This window comes from Seriola lalandi, unplaced genomic scaffold (assembly GCF_002814215.2).
Source record: "Seriola lalandi dorsalis isolate HSWRI2012SDOR001 ecotype SW California unplaced genomic scaffold, Sedor1 jcf7180002054425, whole genome shotgun sequence".
NCBI lineage: Eukaryota > Metazoa > Chordata > Actinopteri > Carangiformes > Carangidae > Seriola > Seriola lalandi.
Window position 1 is genome coordinate 3,382,013 of NW_019524978.1, and position 18,880 is coordinate 3,400,892.

An 18,880-nucleotide genomic window follows, 5' to 3' on the forward strand; every position below is an offset into this window, starting at 1 on the left:
CTATGAAAATTGAATAGAAAATATATACTGACCAGTGTCCACTAGATGGAGCCAGAGCATTTCTAAAACTGCAGAGCTCTCACAACTGCACCTACAACTGACGTTAGAGCAGGAACAGGGCAACTAGCTTAAACGTAAATCATTAAAACTGTGCTTATCCTGTTATGAGAAGTTCACTTCATTCAAACGTTTTTATTGCACTCAAACTTTCATCCACCCACAAAACTTCCATGGCTTTAGAAATCAACAGTGTTTTTTTCAGATTTATTTGCAAGTAAAATTAGTTTAAAGATCTTTTTTGATTCAGTGTGGTCAGTACCATTTCATTCAGTTGAAATGTAGCCAGGTTACTGGCCTACCGAGATGAGTTTGTTGAACTGTTGATAACTTGTACAGTATTGAGTAATAACCCAGTTATAATGGTCTTAATGGATATAGTCTCGAATCAGTTTAAATATTACAAACTGAAATTGTAATACAAGGCCCTTAAAACACAGGACCCCCCCCCCACACACACACACACAGAGTTCACACATGCGTGTACACGCACACACACACACTTCAGTACTCAAAGAAAAGTCCATCACTCATTTTAGTTTCAACAGTTGTTTTATAGAAACATGACAGACTCTTTCTGTATCTATGAACAGTGCAATCCACTACACTCCTCCATAAAGCTACACATGAGAATTGACAGATTATCATGAATAATCAACAGCATTCTAAACACTCAAGACTATGTGGATTTCATACATTTGACATGACAGCGGGTTAGGTTGGTCACAGTAAACAACTAATATCTACATCAGTGTTTACCTTACACATACAGTACAGACAGTATAACAGTAGTGTGAGACACCGACACAACCTAAAATATGTGGACACTTTAAGTATTTTTTGGTAATAAGTTTGTGTTACCGTTACATGAAGCCACTTAAAGATGAAAGTGACAAAAACTGTGTGTACAATGGTATGTATGTCTGAGTGTTTGTGTTGAGGTGTAGGCTGCAGGACAGTAGCGCAGTTATCAGGCAGAAAGCATCACACCTCACAGCAGCTATAAACAAACTACTTCCTGTTGATCTCTCTAAATAAAAAAAACAAACAAAAAACAAAAGCCTCTCATTGGGTGTCACAAATCCTGCTGCTCCTCCTCTAAGTTATCTGTTGGTTGCACGGAAGTCAGTGTGTGTTCTAGTGACCTCTAGCAGTCGCAGGCACGACCTACAGACAGACAGACAGACAGACAGACAGACAGACAGGAGGGTGAGTTTCAAAATTCAGTTTTTCAATCAATTTTTTGCTTGAAAATATTTTCATATATAGATACACATATATAACATAATACATTAAGTTTTGAAAACACAGAAAAACATAGAATATATTGTTGTTTTACAGTACGAAATAGAGAATGAATACAATGCTACTCATTCTCAGATAATGGGTGGCGGAAAGAGAAAGACAGTGTGTGTGTGTGTGTGTGTGTGTGTGTGTGTTTATATGTGTGTGTGTGTGTGTGTTTATGTGTATGTGCCCATGCAAGTGGAAATTGCCACCATCAGTGCAGTATGCCCCTGGAGGCTCCTGCTGAGTTGCTTACATAGAGCACACACACCGTGTTTTTCCATGTGGGCCACCTGTGTATTTCATCTACATCAAAGCTGCTGAAATCAGACTAGTTTTGTTTTCAAGTAGCATCTAGCATCATCAATGTCATCAGGGGTTAAATTAGCTGGAGCTTGGATTCAGAGAATACAAATATATGAAGAGAAAGTCTGAATTACAAGCTGGGAGTGAGAGACGTGGGTGTTTTGAGTGTAACTGTCAAACCCTCAAGGGCATCTTTTTTATGGCTGCACCACTACATAGAAGAGAAGTGTAGTTGCTTCTCACACCAACCATCCCCTTTCCTTCCCTCCCCTCTCTGCCTGCCAGACACCCAGAGCCCCACCAACTGTTGAACAGCAAGGTCCATGGCATCTCGCTGCAGCACTATGGGAACGTTCCATACGGTGTCAGTGTGTGTGTGACACGAGGCCGTTTACAGTGAGACAGATGGACGGAGTAAATATAACTTTAGACCTTAGCAGGATGTCAACGGGGTGATGAGATCTTGAACATTTCAGGGGGACAGAAGCTGTGTATCTTGCTGTACACAAGTGCACAGTGGAAGTGGAAAGACAGGTATATTTGCTACTGTGTGGTAATCTGAGAAGGATGAATGTTATGCAAGTGCTTTAGCATTTGCCCTTGTTGCTCTTGTCAAGTGTCAGTAGTTAGAATTGATCGTCCTTTCTGTTGATATTTGCTATAAACCATAACGACAAACACAGTTTCCTTTCGGGGTTAACAAATATCATATATATGCTACCTTGGTCGGAGAGCATCTGCTGAGCATTGCTTCCTGTCCTCCTTCTGCAAAGAGACAAGAGGAGAGCGTAAGAGGAAAGAAAAGCAATACATTTGAATCTAGTGTGACTCTGTTCATGAAAACTGGGCCATGTTTGGCACTTGGTAACCTGGTCATACAGTACGTACTGCTTTTACAACATTATATTAAAACTAGATGGTTCTCATGCTGAGTTTTTCATGTCTAACTGCATGAAGGATTACCTCTTGTCCTGGTTGAACTTGCATCTGCAGTGGCCACCTACATCAAGAGAAAAGAAGCAATTACTTTCTTTATATCAAATATGTGTATCTGAGCATTGTTTAAGTCTGTTAATGACCAGGCATGTATATCTGAGTGTGTGTGTGTGTGTGTGTGTGTGTTTGTGTGTGTAATATTTGCATCTTACTGAGCAGGATGGTGATGCCAATGAGACAGAGGACAGCAGCTAGAATCAGGCCTCCAACACGCAGTCTGTGGTAGTCTGCATGGACAGATCATGTTTACCATTAGACTATAAACAAAAATGAGCTAAATAAAAACAGTCCTGAAACATTAAGCAATAAAAACAAAAGTGAGATGCAGTAAAAGATTATAACACAAAACCTACATCAATGTGTAAATAAGTGACTTTACGTCCAGAAAAATGACACTAATTTATCCAGCAGTATAGATATTTACAGCAGGTGTACAGTGTGTATATTTTAGTTTTCTTGTACACTTTGTGGCCATAACAATATTTAAGCTGGTGGTGTCATTGCCACTTCCTTTAACTCATAAATAATAATCGTGAAAATAATAAAAAGCAATGCATTACCAAAAGTGAATGGGTTATCTTCCGCTGTAGGAACAGAGAAGAAAAGCATCAGTTAAAAGTCGGATGTGAAGAGCAGAGAAACGAGGACATGCAGAAACAACCACATATCAAACAGTGATGTAATAAAGTCAAATGTACAAAGTGAGATGACCATACACAGTGGCCTAGTTTAATTCTCTCAGTAATGATTAACACACCTGACAATCAGGTCATTTCATTCCAACTTAAAACAAACACTACACTCAATTTTAATCAAAAATGTTAAGAAAGGTATTTTTGAATATGAGGTCCTGTTTGGATGAAACCTATTAACTGTATTACTCAAATGATTAGAGATACTGAGTGTGAAAAGTCAGTGTACTTACAGTTCTGTTCCTCTGCAGACACCAGTGACACAACTGCAAGAGAGTTCAGAAACACAGACACACATATTACCATCGTGAAGCCCAGCCTCAGTCTGGATCTCATTTTGTTTAATGCAGTTCATGAAGGTTGGATAGAAAACAAAAACACTTCACTTTCTGTTTCACAAGTGCCAAAAACTGAAGTTCCTCAAATGGCCACTTGGGCCTGGCTCCAAAAGTGAGTCAATCCCCATAGACTCCCATTTTAAAATCCCAACTTCACAGCAGAAACGAACATGTTTACAGAGTGGTCCAAAAAACACTTTTAGTCTCTTTAGCTACTTTCCCCCTTCATGACAACTGTAGGGAGGGTGAGTATTTATACATCTCAATTTTATTAAGGCTTAAAGTTATGCATATTTGAGGGTGTGGCCACTTTGAGTGACAGGCGGGTTCCATCACAGTTCACTAGCCGCTCGGTGCTGTCTGCGACTGTTGAGTCTTAATTCAAGTCACTGAATGTGAACTCTCGGCTGTGTTTCAGGTGTTGGTGTCTTTTGGAGGATTTTTCATGCAAATATCAGACAGACAATTTGGAAGTCAAGGAACATACGGAACTCTTGGAAATTCTAGTATTATTTTATTTATATTAGCACTAATTGGCAGCCAACAACTTGTCGTTAACTAGCTAATTAGCCAGCATATTGCTTGGGCTAGCCTTCGAGCAAGACGCACAGACGCCCAGCTGAACTAACGATGCTAATGGGGGCGTATGCTTGCCACAGTTATGAAACCGTCATTCACCTAAGTCTCGGCTCCACTCACGCCTCAACTCTTTGCCTAATTCTGGATTAGGCGGAGCAACTTACTCTTAGCTTCAATATTTAATATTATTGTTTACAAATAATTTCACTAAACTTGTCATTTGCTGTGGTTGATATTGTAGTGGCTTCACTAAACTTTCCTTTTACTAATACTTTTAATGGAAACACAGGTAAACTCACGTCTGTTGCTCAGAATCACTGACGAATGAAACTGTCATTGTCAGTGAATAAAACACCTCTTTAAAAGCTTCTAAATCTCTGCTTTGCTTATTGGAAAATCCAGATATGTTTAAAAATATTCCATAAACCTCTGTCTGTTTCAACTCTCTTCCTCCTCTTATTCATGTGGATGTTGTAACCTTCAGCTTTTCAGCACTGTAATTGTAGAACACTTCATTTCCCATCTTACCTACAGTGTTAGAGATTTGCTGTCTTACAGTTTATTTCTGTGGGACATGTAATCATATCAGATGTCCAGACGGTTTAAAATTTAGAGTGAAGGGGCAACAAGACAGCCAGTGACGACCCATCCTCCCTGCTGCCTTTCGTCTCACCTCAGACACAGAATCACAAAAATATAAATACTTGAGCAATATGCTGATGGAAGACAGACCTTCATAAAGAGGAAGTGGAGCAAACAGGTCATGAGTACGTTTTCAGTGACACTGACTGGCTTTTAAAAAGAGAAAGTTATTATTTAATGGAGGATTCTTGGTGATTCCTTTTTTTTTTCTTTTGAGAAAAACTGTGATCACATAAAAATACTTCTGAAGAGTCTTACTCACGTGTCATCAACACCAAAGCACAGATCTTTGACATCTTCAGGCTTGAGGCTGTTTACCTGCAGAGATAAATACAGACAGTGATATCAACAACACCATCAACAATTAAGGAGTCAATTAAACTAATGTGCACTAATGATTTTCATATGCAGCTTTACATTCTAACTTGGTTACCATAGCAACAACCCCAATAAGTGGTACATATTAAAACTTGTATGTTTGACTGATGCATGAATGCAGATTGAAGTCGAGTAGTAACTGTTTGATTTGAATAAGGCTTTGGTTGAACTAACATGGGGCAAATAAAATTATCTCCAGTCCCCATGGAACAAATAATCACATTTCACATGTGTGTGTGTGTGTGTGCATGTTAGAAAGCTGATTGCTGTACTCCAAACTGGCTCATACTGGCCAACACAGTCAACAGAAGTGTGATGCAACATTTAGCCTTTCTGTGTTTTCTGTGAGGGGCACTAAAAGGACTTAAACACACAGAGACAAACTCATCACTCTTGCAGTGCATGCATCCTTCCCCTCTGAAGCACGCACAGATCTGATTGAATTAAGATGGGCATAAAGTGGCCTCTCTGGCTACCTTTCACTCTCAGACACACACAGAAACTTGATCTGATGTTGATGGATACAAAGTGCAGAAATGGAGCCTTAACAGGAGAACTACTCTGGTATCACGTATTACACTGCTGCCATGTAAAAGCTTATAAGATTCAATCTTCTTTCTTCTTGTTTCAATGTTTAGTCAATTTACTTTCTATCACAGGCTTATTAAACTATATATAATGCATGTCCCCATGTGCATATAGTCGTCTGCTGTGGCCGTCCAGATTCTGGATTATTCAAGTCCATTCACCCTTCCAAAGCTATTCCTGTCTCTAATGTGATTTTAATCTTATTTCTAGAGTACACTCATGTATAGATGACCTTTGGACTTTGAGCTTCTTTTTGAAGTCAATGTACGTATATATTTTTATTTTCCAATGCCTGATAATTATCAAAGTTCTTTTATCCTAAAGACAGTCAGACTTAATTTACACTAATGACACTTGCATCATCCCTAACGAACAAGTACATTTCCTGACAAGTGCAATTATATCCCATGCGCTGTCTGAGCCGCTGCCATGTTGAAGGAGCAGCAGCAGAGCTCACATGTGCACTGGGAGGAGACACACCTTGGCTAACACAGCAGTGGTTTTCCACTTACTGCACTATTCCGCTCAAAGCGCTCCACAGTGAAGAGCAAACACACCCATGCCCATTTCAAACTGACATTTACACACAGCCACGTGTGAGCGAACACTCGTATAAAGACATACAAGTGTAAAAACACACAATTTGGATGACGTCAAATTAAAGCTGGGTTGACCAACTGAGTGTTGGACACACCCTACCATGTCCACCTGCAGTATGGGAGCATGTAGTCAAATTGGTTTGCCAGTTGCATCGGTCTGAATTCCTGATGAAGTTACAGTTTAGCCTGTAGCAGTATGATCTGTGTGGGGCTGGGCGACTATATCAGCTATCAGTGATTAGCTGAGTCCATCGCTGGTTGTTTTTTGGGGTTTTTTTGTTGCAATTTTTTGACAAATTTATGTAATTTTATTTCGCTAAATTAATGATCTGCCTCCTTGAGAATTCAACTTGGTAAATAATTATTTTAGGTGCAATTCAAAGGGTGCAGTAACAGGAACTGGCAGTTGGAGTGGAGTCGGGCCACATTATTGTTGATGTAGAACAGCGGCTAAATGACAATTACGTCATCTTTAATGGTTGCTCTCTGATCGATTGGTGCTAAAAAGCAACTTCATTTCACAATCATATTTGAGACCAAAAACTGTAGTGTGGTTGTGCTCCCTGATTATTTAATAGCATAGTGTATGTTGTCATCTGTTAGTTCACTTGGAAGCTGCGAGTGGAGGCATGACAGAGGATAAGATGAAGGCAAATTAATTCAAACAGAACACACATCGTCATTCGGCCCCTTAGAAAATCTTAACATATTGCCCCACACTAGATCTGTCTGTCCTCTCTGTGTAAACTTGACCTTCATGACATTTTTGGGGAAACATTTTCTCATTTTTTATCTTGGGCTTTTTCCTTTTTGAAAAGGGCAATATCAATAAAAGGCCACACAAGTGAAAATAATGCTGTGCAATAAACTATTAAAACTGCGAGACAGTGTATCTGAAATGATTAAACAAAATGTTTAATGATGTTACAGTAAAGTACCATCCAGCATTTTTGTGCCTAATAGGAAAACAACAGTGACCTTTGAGACTCAGTGATCACAATAAAGGAGGATATAAGTAAAGTATGTGTCTCCCTCCTCGGCTGTTGGTATTTGGAATTTGGCAGAAACTGAGAAAGACAAGAGCAGGCCGAGCGCTTTTCTCCTGGTGCCTCTCCACAGCAACCCAAGGCGAGGCAGAGGGAATGTAGAGGATGGGAAACAGGCCAACAACCACTAGAGAACGGTTTACCTCAGGAGAAAGACAAACAAAGAGTAGAGAGGGAGGAGAGAGAGGATGAAGAGACAACAGGGCAATGACAGTAACAGGAGAGAAAGACAGGAAGACAAATGAGGAGGAGACACAGGAGGGCAAACTGAAGGTGAGACGGTTGAAAGGTTTGGTAAAACAGTGAGAAGAGGGCAAAAGGAGAGAGGACAGAGTATAAAGTATAAAAGAGGTGGCGCCTCCCTATTTGAAGATCATATTCTAAAGCAAATGTTAGTGTAAGGTGGAGCTAGGACGTGAGTGCTGGAGGTGTGTATTCAAATTATTGTGGGACAAAAGCACAGCAGCCTGGTGGATAAGTAAACTAAGGTATACATGCTGAGTGCACAGACCGGCCATAAAACATTTGAAGCAGATGACATAATGCACTGTCTGCCCTGTTACTGTACAACAAAGGTAGCTTTCACCCAAGAGCTCTACAAAACTATCTGAAGATATCACCTTAGGCTCTAGGAAATTTTAACGGTGATTGTTCAGTATTTTCTGACATTTTATAAATTCCACAATTAGTCAGTTAGTCCAAAAATATAAACACATTCATCAATGTTAAAGATAATCGTTATTTCCAAACACCTCCAAAACAATATTTAATATCAAACATCTGTGGGTCTTTAACCACTATGTATTTTAGGCCTGCAAGTAAATCTGTTTTTCATTGTTGATCAATCTATCAATATTTTGGGGATTTTGTGATTAATGATTAATGTTGTCTATAAAATGTGAGAAAGAAGTGAAAAATGCAGATCACAATTTCGCAGTGTCTAAGGGAACATGTTCACATTGCTGGATTTGCCAAACTTATAATCCAGAACTCAAATATATGTGAGCATACTAACACAACATCAGAGAGGCTGGAACCAGCAAATGTTTGACATATTTGCTTGAAAAGTGAGTTAAATGAGTAATCGGTTATCAAGTTCCTGATTGATGTTCTGTAATTCTGTCGATTAATCAATTAACTAACTGTTTCAGCTACAGTAGCAACTGTTACAAAACACACAAGAAGTCTGATGCAGGCTGTTGTCAAAGACAGCATTATCACAGGTTGTGGCCGAAGGACCTCTGATGACCCATATCTAAAGCACAGTTTCCTGTGGAGCCACTTCTCCATCTCCGCCTGATGCCGGGATAAAGAGTTTTCTGTTCTGGCTCTGTCATGCTCCTCTGCCTGTCTCCGACTGTCCCCCCATTTTTTTGTTTTCAGCTCTCGCTGCATCTCTTTTTGCATCTGTTTTTCCACTGTTTTGTCTCTTGCTCTCTACACACGCTCTGCTTCTTTCACTTAATTGTCTCTCTCTCTCTCTGTCTGATACTCCTTTCCACTTATGTGAAAAGCTTTAAGAATTGCCTATTTGTTTGAAAGCACTGTTTCACACTGCTCTTCTGCTTTTGTCATGATACTGTCTCCTCTCCAATTCTCCCTAACCTCTCTAAACCTCTCTTCTTCTACTTCCCTTTTCTGACACACTTCTGCACGTTCTTGCTCCTTCACCCGCCCCCTCTCCTCTCTTCTTTGAAGTCTTTTCCACTCATTTATCCCTTCCTTTACAAACTCCCTTGTTCAGGCCCCATGCACGTCTCACCCTCATACGCCGTCATCGTCTCTTTTTTGGGTCCCATTTTCCTTCCCTCCTCTTGTCCACCAGTGAGGATACAAAATAAGTTGCATGGTAGTTATAACTCCTGAATGCAGTCATGTCAGTCACCTTGTCAGTCACTCGGTCAAAGACCCGCCCACTACTTACTCTCCTAAAGTTTTCATTTTTAAATTTTGTTGTGAAAAAGCTTCAGAGACTACACTTGTTGTTCTATGTTCAGCTTTTGTTGAAACTGTTGTAGAGAGGTGTTAATTCATGGTGGAGGCTGCAGTTTGTGTTGTTGTTGTATGGTATTGGTTTATTAAAAGGGTGTTTCTCATATATACCCTCATTAATATAAACATGGTGGACAAAACACTAGAGCATACACTGTATAATGCAATACAGTTCAACAGCACCACAAACTACAGCCTCCAAAATGACCAAACATTGAACCAACCTAATAAATTAGCAGTGTAATTCTTATTTAGTATGTAGTTCTCACACAAAATGTCTCCCACAGAAATCCTTTACATATCCATTAAATATAAATTTTGAGAACATCTTGAGATGGGATGTTGCCACAGATTTTTTTGAAGATGTCATTTTTATGATGCTGCAAGCATCGCAAATGAAAACCCATTTATTTCTATTGTATTGAAGTGAGGCATTAATCTCTGGCTATAGGCTCAGTAAACATCATGGCAATACGATATTTGTATTACAATAGTAATGTAAGAGTGACTTTTTAATCAGTGCCACAGGAGGAAAGGTCAAGAGGTCACCAAATACATTAGGACTGGTCCTCTGTTGACTTTTACGTTAGTTTTATGGTTATTTAGACAGAGGTTGTTGAGACATCTAGGGTTCAACGAATAAATGGACTAAACAAACAACAATCCCATTCTCAAGTCCCACAGCTGGCAGAACAAAAATCATGTACGATGGTGACTATGAGGAAAATAGACGAAAACTGAGAGTGACACCTTTTCTCTCGCTCACTTCAACCCACAGACAAAACCCACAGACAAGGAGGGACACAGTGCAGACTTACAGAGAAAGGCCACCAGTTGACTTTGAATGTGAGAAAAGTCTTTACTACTCCTTTCTTGTGACTAATTTAGGTGACAACACACATACATACACCCCTTGAAATAGCCCATAGGTTATTGAAATAGGGAGCAAAGTGTTCAACTACAACATCCATTTGTCATATACATCCCCTGTCAAGTCTTTAACCACAAACCTTGTTCAGACTAAAGCCACACTATTTATCAAACAAAACAACATGTATATGTGTATATGTACATAATGTATGTCTTTTGTAAAGGAAACCAAAAATCCACAGATTCGATTTCTGCTTCCTGTATTTTGTTTGCAGACGTGACTTTGTGTTATGGGATGTGGTGTGCACAATGTGCATGTGTGTCTGTTTCTATTTTTCCAACATTACCCACACCCATTCCTTTGAGTGCCGGAGACCGGCCCACATGTGTGTGTGTGTGTGTGTGTGTGTGTGTGTGTGTGTGTGTTCCTGTACTGCACAACAAAGACAGCTGCCTGTTCTCAGTGGCATTTTTTATTCCTAAATTAGCAGCACTGCATTACAGCGTGCAACACATCCTTTACAAGAGACACACACACACACACAGCAAAGATTAAGCACACTCGATACCGTGTGAATCTGTCATGATGAATAATTTCCTTTTATCTCAGCTGAGACATAGTTGGACGTTTTGTAACTTGTTCCTCCCTTCACTTTACGAATCCTCTTAGGAACTTGCCATTTTATGACTAAAGGACATCATGTTTCTCAAGAGGTTTAAAAACATAGAAATGAAGCGCATGACCTCAAATGTATCCTTGAACTATTGAAGAGAAGATGTCTTTGTCTCTGCGACTGCTGAATAGCTGGATAATAAAAGCTAACTGCTACTGAACAGATGCAACTAAAGTGTTTTCTCTGTTAATGTGTAAATGCGAGAGAGATAGGAAGGAAGAGAACGAGGGTAGGGGAGTCAATGGAGGCAGTGCACTGATGAAGGAAGAGGAGAAAGAGAAAGGAAAGTACAAACAAGATATCAAGTTGGGAAATACGAGGGAGTGAAGGAAGAGGAAGAATTCGAGGAGGGTAGGGAGACGGGGGAGAGTGTGGTTGGGAAGGAGGGAATAAGGAGGGACACAAAGAGACATACAGAGGGTAAGAGGGAGTGGAGCATACTAAAATGAGTCACACATGGTAACCACAAGGCTAACAGAGAGCAGCTAGCAACAGACTTCATGCTCCTCACGCTGTACTCATTATCAGCAGATAAAAGGATGGAGTAAATTCCCATAATTTCATCTCACCTTACATCCATAAAACTATTAATCCTGCACAAAGAATCGAGAATCAACTCTAATCCACTTTCGTTAAGATTTGAATCCTCTGTTGTGCTTCCAACATGTTCACACATAAATAAAACGGTGACTCTGAGATGTTTAAATTTTCATTAACTGTTATAATTTTGTTATAATAATGTGTGGACTGGTTAACAAATGATAAATGATTAGCTGTGTACCCGCTGCCTCTAAATAAAACCTTTGTGGTTAAATAGGGAAACGCTTGAAGGTCGCAGTCACATCCCTGGTATAAAGTCGTTGTCTTCTTTTTGAGGTTTCTAAATTTGTGTTTGTGAGGCACCAAAGTGTTGCGAGGAAAGATGAGGAGAGAAAGTGTTTCTCTCTCTTACTCCCCTCCATCTCTCTCGACTGTTTCCCTCACTTTTCTTTTTTAAGATCTGTGGTCATGTGAGGCAAGGTGAGGACAGAGAGCTAAGTCTGTCTCACCTGAGAAAGAAAAGATAACTCTTTCTATTGACACCTTCGTTCACCCTCTCTCCATCTCTGGCTGTCACCCTGTATCCTCGCTCATCTCTCTTTCTCTTTTCTCTCTCTGAAACACTGTGCACATGTGAGTTGAGTTCACGTGCAGTTATATTTTTTACATATACATTTGTGCAAAATTGTCATTCAGCAGATACTGTCGCTGTCACTGTTGCTTTATCTAACAAATGCTCAACATCTTACAGTTCTATATATCATGCAGCAGAATTCAACAGCTCCTGTATTTGTCCTTGTCACAATCTGTCCTTGTGCCACTTACTGTTATCACCACTGCCCTAATCAGCTAGCCTTTTAACAACACTCACTCACACACACACACAAACACACACACACACACACACACACACACACACACACACACAGATCAGATTGTGTTCAATAAAGCATGCCACAGTGTATATATTGAAAAATTCCTCAGCAGGAGGTCTTCACTGTTACTGAAAAAAATATCTCAAGCTCCTAATTGGTGGTTTTTAATAATCTGATCCATGATACCTGTTAAATGTCCACTCTGCTAATGCTTTTTATGTAATGCTATTTTTTTTTTTTAAAGGGTTACGTATAAACAAATACAGTGGACGTCTACTTATTTATTTTTATCTGGTGGGTTTCAATAAAGACCAAAGGTACAGACACAAACAGCACCTCTTGTGTACCTGTGCACTTTTTAATCTAGTAAAAACAGTGTGCGTGCAGGAGGAATCTATACCGGCACGTTACGCACGTTGGTCCCTGGGCGCATGCAGTCCCATTGTCCTGGCACTGGTGCGCTCGAGGAGAAATGTCCTGATAGCATTATAGGCTTATAACAGATGTTGTATTGCACTCTCGCATTTTAACGACTTTGAGACGTTTTCTAGAAAAAAAAATCGCGTGTATACATTTAATTCGAGCCTTTGTGAGTTTTTAAGTAACCGAATGAGCCAGTTCATAAGAAAGATACTGATTTATCCAGTTTTCCTTCGCAAGCAACCCTGTTCAGAGAGCACTGCCATTGGCCTGCGTTACTTAAAACTAGCCTACCGTTGCTAAACTATGCTCCAGTTGCCTAAAAATGATGCGCAGCAGCATATCTGGAAAACTTGGAACTTCATTAGAAAATGTCTTCAACTGAAGAAAACACTTGAGGAGTTAGAGTTGTGTGAAATATAAGCTATATTCATTGTTCAACACTTACCTCTGACAAGTTGGAGATAGCAGCGACAAAAACGAGGAAATTTCTCTCAGGCAGACGGATATGTGAGTCAGAGCAGCGACTTTTTCTTCACACTGTGCGCCAACACCCTGCCTTCACTACTGTGTCACTCAACAGGTTGGCTTCTTTTTTTTCAGAAAAGGGGGCTGAGTTTAAAATGCTGGAGTTTTTGTTCTGATCCTGGGTCGGTTTGTGCTGCTCCGACTGGCAGCTGAAGAGCAGAGGGCTGGCGAGGAGCGGGGCGGGGAAGCTGATCCAGAGTCAGGACTGAGATCCGGGAGGAGGAGTGGGGCGTTTATGTTTGAGTGTCGAGAGCGAAGATGTCGAAGTTTGTCGAGTTGGGTCGATTTCCCTCCACTCTGGGAAGTGCAGGTAACAGATAGATGCATAACAAAACGACACGACGGCTGCAATGAAGATGGATAGTAATCATTTTAAAGTATAGTGCTGTTATATATATAACAATGGGACTTTAGAAAGTCAATAACTGCCCTTTTCAGTCATGGAAACAAATGTCGTTAAGGGTCATAGACTAATAATCTGCAGCTTAGAGCTGTGTGTAAAAACAACACTGATATACCACGATTTGATTGAGCATATAGCAACATTTATTTTAATTTTGGATGTGCACAGCAGTTGGTTTCTTTCAGATTCTTTCAATGCTGAAATGTTTGACCACAGGGATAATATAACTCTACAGGTTATCATACAGCAAAACATGCAATCAACATTAGGCCACAATAACTCAATGACATCACAATATGTTCCTAATAATGCACCACTTCAGAAGCTATACGCAACATTATGGTAGTGGCTCAACTGAGCAGCCTGTAATGTGCCTTTATAGGAATAAATATCTTTGTGAATATCCAGTAAATGACCCTGATTTACATTATCAGTACAGATAGAAATGTATCCAAAACGGAAACATTTTGAAAACAAGAAATAATCAGGGGGATTCATTAATTTCTTTTCACTTATGACATGTCAGTCTATGAGGCTGCTTTCACACTTTTCACTTACTTTCAGCAGCACCTCAGTTTTTTCTTTTCTTTTTTTTTTTTTTTTTTGGTAAGTGTTATTTCTTTCCACAGGTCTGTACAAGTATAATCATTTGAGCTGGTGTTTTTTCCTCCAATCAACCCCCACCACACAGCCAATCTCTCCACCCCCTGCCTGTCAACTCTTCTCCCTGGATGAAACCGGTTTGTCAGGAACGAGATCAAATTTCACTGCTGTCATCTTCCGCTTTTCTACAAGGTAAGACAGAGGGGCGTGGCGGCAGTTTGCATGGCAGTTTGGGAAGAAAGACAGAGAGACAATAAAAAAAGGGGGGGGGGGTTGAGCAACATGTTAAAATTCAAACACACAAACATGCACAAACAATTGCAAGTGAGTTTCAAGAGAGAAAGAACAGCTTACTTGTTCTTCCCAGAGCACCTGTTATCTGTGAAGGCAAAGCAGGATGTGTTACTGAAGTTACACACACTTCAATCCACAGTCACATCATTTCTTCTCCGATGAATCTTATTCTAACATGGCTTTGACTTGGGATTTAAAAAGAAAACTAAACCAAACATGTATAAATAGCTAACGTCTTTTGTTTCAGTCTCAACTCAATTACAGGTGTGATTTGCTTACAAAATAAAACGCCGAATCCTCCAGCCACCAAAAAGCAGGCACAGACCAAGCCTCCAATTCGTAGCCTTTCATAGTCTGTCAGATAGATCAATCAAAATGATCAAAATAAGTGGTTACATGATACTCTACACTTATCTTTTTATAATCCATTCAAATGGGTGAGAGAATAAATTGTATTGTGGAATATAAGATGTGATAAGATCTGTACTTACTGTAAACAAATGGATCTGCAAGCCAAACGCAAAAAGGAGAAGAAGAAATAAGAAAAACAAAGAGAAAAATAATTATTTATTATCTTACTTATTTAAAAATGTTAATGTACAAGGTGGCCCCAACCATTGGTCCATGTTACTGGGATAAATCTAGTGTTTCTTAAGCATCCATTTTGAGGTGGTAAAAGTAAATCTGGTTTGATGCTCCACCACTACAGAAGATACAATTTAGGAAAAAGTGGTTTTATCAGGTTTGTCATGGAGACAACAGAAGTTAACGGGTGTGATTTCTTCAGAAACCGGTTCAACAACAAACAAGTCTCAGAACACGAAAAGGGGAAAGTTGAGTTTTGGCCTTACTTGCTTCAGTTTCCATGAAAAGGGAGAAAAGCACTGAAAGAAAGTCAGACAAATAAAATGTTAATTTTGTTGAGTGGGAGTCGTTGCTGCCAGACAATGTGTCACCTCATAGTCAACACTTTCAGGAAATTAGAGAAACAGGTCTTTAAAAAAAAGATTTTTCATTTTGGTGTCATGGTCATGGGTCGCTTTTTGCACACGCGTATTTTTGTATCATGGATCTCTTAGGAAAAGGAAGGAACTTTTACCAGTAGAGTGAAAAAGGTTTGTAGGCGTGGATGATCTACTCTGACGCCCTTTACAGGTTCATGCATTACAGTTGTGTAAACTGTCGTCTGCTAATAAAACTCTTCTGTGACACAATCTTCTGTGGTAGAAATTCACAGACTCAGATTCTTCAAGCTTTGTTTTTAGTACTAGATGGTAACATTATCTCCCAGAGAAAGGAGGGTGATCCATGACCTTGAGACTATTATCCTTGTTTGTAGCAGATACGCAAAGACCATTTTTTTTTCTCTGTTCCAGGAGAGTCCATTTATGCAGGGCACCAATGACATGAAATGATGTATGTACGTATGTGGAAAAAAATCTGTTTTATATTTTAATTACCCGCCATTACGGCCACAAGAGTGATTTGTCCCATCTTCAACACAACTAAGAGTCAGACAGAGAGAGAGAGAAATAAAGAAGGAGAGAGAATATGATTGTGAGAGACAATAAAAGAGACAACAGAAAAGCAAAGAGTCAACTTTTTCCCATCACTTTCCCCTTCTTTCTCACACGCATGCATGCAAGCAACAGAGTACACACTTCTCCCTCTCCCCAGGAAGGACGTCCTTGTTGTGTGAGAGGTCAGTGTCTCGTCGGCAGGGATGTGTTCTGGGTGTTTGGAGAGTAAACACCGGATCATTTCTTGTCTCGGGGTGAAACCCAGCAGGTCTCCAGACAACTTTCCTTCAACCTTCATTCAAACTGCCATGTGCTTTACAGTATCTAAAGACTATTTTTCGTCCTTACACTTTTTATGAGACATTGTTTTGTTTTTTTTATTGACTTTATAGAGGATAAAGTTTAATGTCTGTGTTTCTCATTGACTGTACAGATTAGCTACTGATGAGTTTTATCATTTTAAAATATGCATTTTACACTAGATAATGTATAGTAGTAACATATTGTTCTTAAATTAGCTGAATAGTCGTCCATTGCTGTCATCGTTAATTGGGTTTATCTGGTTCGTTTGGAGTTCAGAACAAACTTTTAAGCAAAAACCTTCAGGCTGTTCATTTGCTCAAAAAGTGTAAAAGACATTTGCAATAATTTCTTCTTATGCAAGTAACTAAATTCATAAGTAAAAATACAGCATATACAATTTCAAACATTAACAATGAGTTCTATCTGCATAGGACAATTGGACCAGCATTTTCTTTTTTTTACAAACACCCCTGTTAGGCACTGTCACCTCTAACTGACCTTGGACACCCTTGAAGCTGCATGGAGGTTAGATTCCTCTGTCATTCACCTCTGTCGGGCTCAAACAAGTTTTCCATTCACAGGTAGTTCTTTGTAATGTTCCTCCCTGGTATTTAAACCATACGTAGCAATAACACAGTGAAATTAGCAAAAAAAAAAAAGTATCTGCATTCGCCACGTAACGCCTTGCAGCAATATACAAGGTGCGCCAGCTTTTCAAGACATGGACATCATATGAAAACATAGATAATACAGAGAACTGTTATCAAGCCCTTTTTGTTACTTCCATCATGACCTTTGTCAGAGAGTTCTTGCACTAGAGTATCAGTTAGCATGACATTACTCAAGGTCTTTGTCTTCAAATCCCATGTCTCAAAATGCCTCCCAGAGCAGAACAGAAGAGATTTTCTGCTTTGGTTAAAAGTGATTTACAAGATATTTAAATGTTATTTGCAAAGATCAAAACTGGTACATTTTAACCAGAACCACTTAACTCTCGTTAACTAAATCACTGCAATGCCGGACATCCTAAATGTTTTCAAAAAAGATGAAAAAACACAAAGATAGAAAAAATACAAGCCTAAACATAAATCAGCCCATCAATCGTAATGAGTCCTATTGCACATGTTCAAAATATCATAAATTATAAACTGAGGTTCTACATGCCTTGAATTTATCTGTGAAACTTCAATCTTGCTTTATTTCTTCAAAAAAATAAATTCCTCAAATGACCTCACCCTGCTGCATGTCCTTCATAGCCCACAACACTCTGCCCTCTCACTAATGGATTAATAATCATTAAACGAAAATCACAAGCCTTGCACCTTATATTTTTACACAGAAGGTGACCTTGATCCCAAACTGTCATTCAAATCCTGCCCTGCTGCACCGTACCTGTGCTTACCTGAGCTGATGGATTCAGGAGCAGAAGTGAGAGTGTGAATGTTCCACAGCACTGCCTGGTTAAAAGTATGTCTTTTCTATTTCACCTGAATAAGTAGTGCCCGCTCCTCCTCTTTGTTTGGGATATAAACTTCGGTGCGTGCACGTGTCCAGTGTGAATGTGAGATAGTTGCAGGTAGAGATGTGTTAATGTATGTACAGGAAACTAGCGGCAGAGTTATTCCATAAACATCAGCGTGTGTGTGTGTGTGTGTGTGTGTGTGTGTGTGTGTGTGTGTGTGTGTGTGTGTGTGCATAGTTTACGATTTTCCTCCAACCATTTTTACATATAACTAATCCCCATGCTTAAACTTACACCAACAAGACTGGTTTGACACACCAGTGATAGTCAGTGAAGCCTTTACACTGTGTTTGAACAACATATTGAAGTAACAAAATCAGCCATGTATTGTCTCTGTGGTTCTGTGTGGGGCCAGATGGGAAATCAGTCAGAAACTATGAGAAGATAAAATAGTCTAAAGTCTGAAATTCTGAGGGTTTAGTGGACAAAACCTTACAGATACAGCAAAAATATTTTTTTCTTCTTAGTTTTCTTACTGTAATTTCTACTTTTTCACAGGTAATCTTGGATGTTGGATGAGACAAAGAGGGTGTTTTTGTGTCGTATGGTCCTCCTGTCCTTCCTCTCTCGTTTTGCTGGCCTCCACTGACTTTATTATTCTGCTGTGTCTGTCTCTGTCAGGAATCCCAGGTGTCCCCCAGTGCTCCGCTCTCTGTGGAATAGCTTGCACTGCGTTAGTCCGATGGTTGACCGGCCTTCACTTGACCTGGGCAGTAGGGATAGAGTTTATTTATCTTTACTTATCAGGGTTCATTCAACTTCAAACATAAGCAGGTGAAAATTATTGTCAGTATTTACCAGCAGAGCTCCATTTATCCCATAATAAAC

The 18,880-nt window shown here is 39.6% G+C and overlaps 2 protein-coding genes across 2 annotated transcripts; both read right to left on the reverse strand.

The window, feature by feature from the left end:
• Window positions 1-590: 590 nt before the first annotated feature.
• Window positions 591-13,480, reverse strand: fxyd3 (FXYD domain containing ion transport regulator 3). Its single transcript, XM_023410379.2, has 8 exons — window positions 13,328-13,480; window positions 5,160-5,215; window positions 3,572-3,604; window positions 3,207-3,230; window positions 2,799-2,873; window positions 2,614-2,650; window positions 2,372-2,415; window positions 591-1,224 (listed from the first exon to the last, which is right to left on the reverse strand). Exons 2-8 carry the CDS (start codon window positions 5,191-5,193, stop codon window positions 1,205-1,207), a joined length of 267 nt encoding a protein of 88 aa, XP_023266147.1. The 5' UTR covers window positions 5,194-5,215; window positions 13,328-13,480; the 3' UTR covers window positions 591-1,204.
• A 450-nt stretch (window positions 13,481-13,930) lies between these two features.
• On the reverse strand, window positions 13,931-16,212 carry fxyd11 (FXYD domain containing ion transport regulator 11). The gene is made up of 6 exons (XM_023410430.2): window positions 16,168-16,212; window positions 15,559-15,591; window positions 15,199-15,213; window positions 14,987-15,061; window positions 14,768-14,792; window positions 13,931-14,598 (listed from the first exon to the last, which is right to left on the reverse strand). Exons 1-6 carry the CDS (start codon window positions 16,199-16,201, stop codon window positions 14,568-14,570), a joined length of 213 nt encoding a protein of 70 aa, XP_023266198.1. The 5' UTR covers window positions 16,202-16,212; the 3' UTR covers window positions 13,931-14,567.
• Window positions 16,213-18,880: the final 2,668 nt, after the last annotated feature.

Coding starts and splice junctions, on each gene's coding strand:
- fxyd11 (XM_023410430.2), bottom strand. CDS start 16,201: ATGGGACAAATCACTCTTGTGGCCGTAATGGCGG. Junction 15,592..16,167: donor TCTTGTGGCCGTAATGGCGG/GTAATTAAAATA, acceptor ACTTTCTTTCAG/TGCTTTTCTCCCTTTTCATG. Junction 14,793..14,986: donor AGGATTCGGCGTTTTATTTT/GTAAGCAAATCA, acceptor TTGCCTTCACAG/ATAACAGGTGCTCTGGGAAG.
- fxyd3 (XM_023410379.2), bottom strand. CDS start 5,193: ATGTCAAAGATCTGTGCTTTGGTGTTGATGACAC. Junction 2,651..2,798: donor TGGCATCACCATCCTGCTCA/GTAAGATGCAAA, acceptor CTCTTGATGTAG/GTGGCCACTGCAGATGCAAG. Junction 1,225..2,371: donor GCAGATGCTCTCCGACCAAG/GTAGCATATATA, acceptor GTCTGTCTGTAG/GTCGTGCCTGCGACTGCTAG.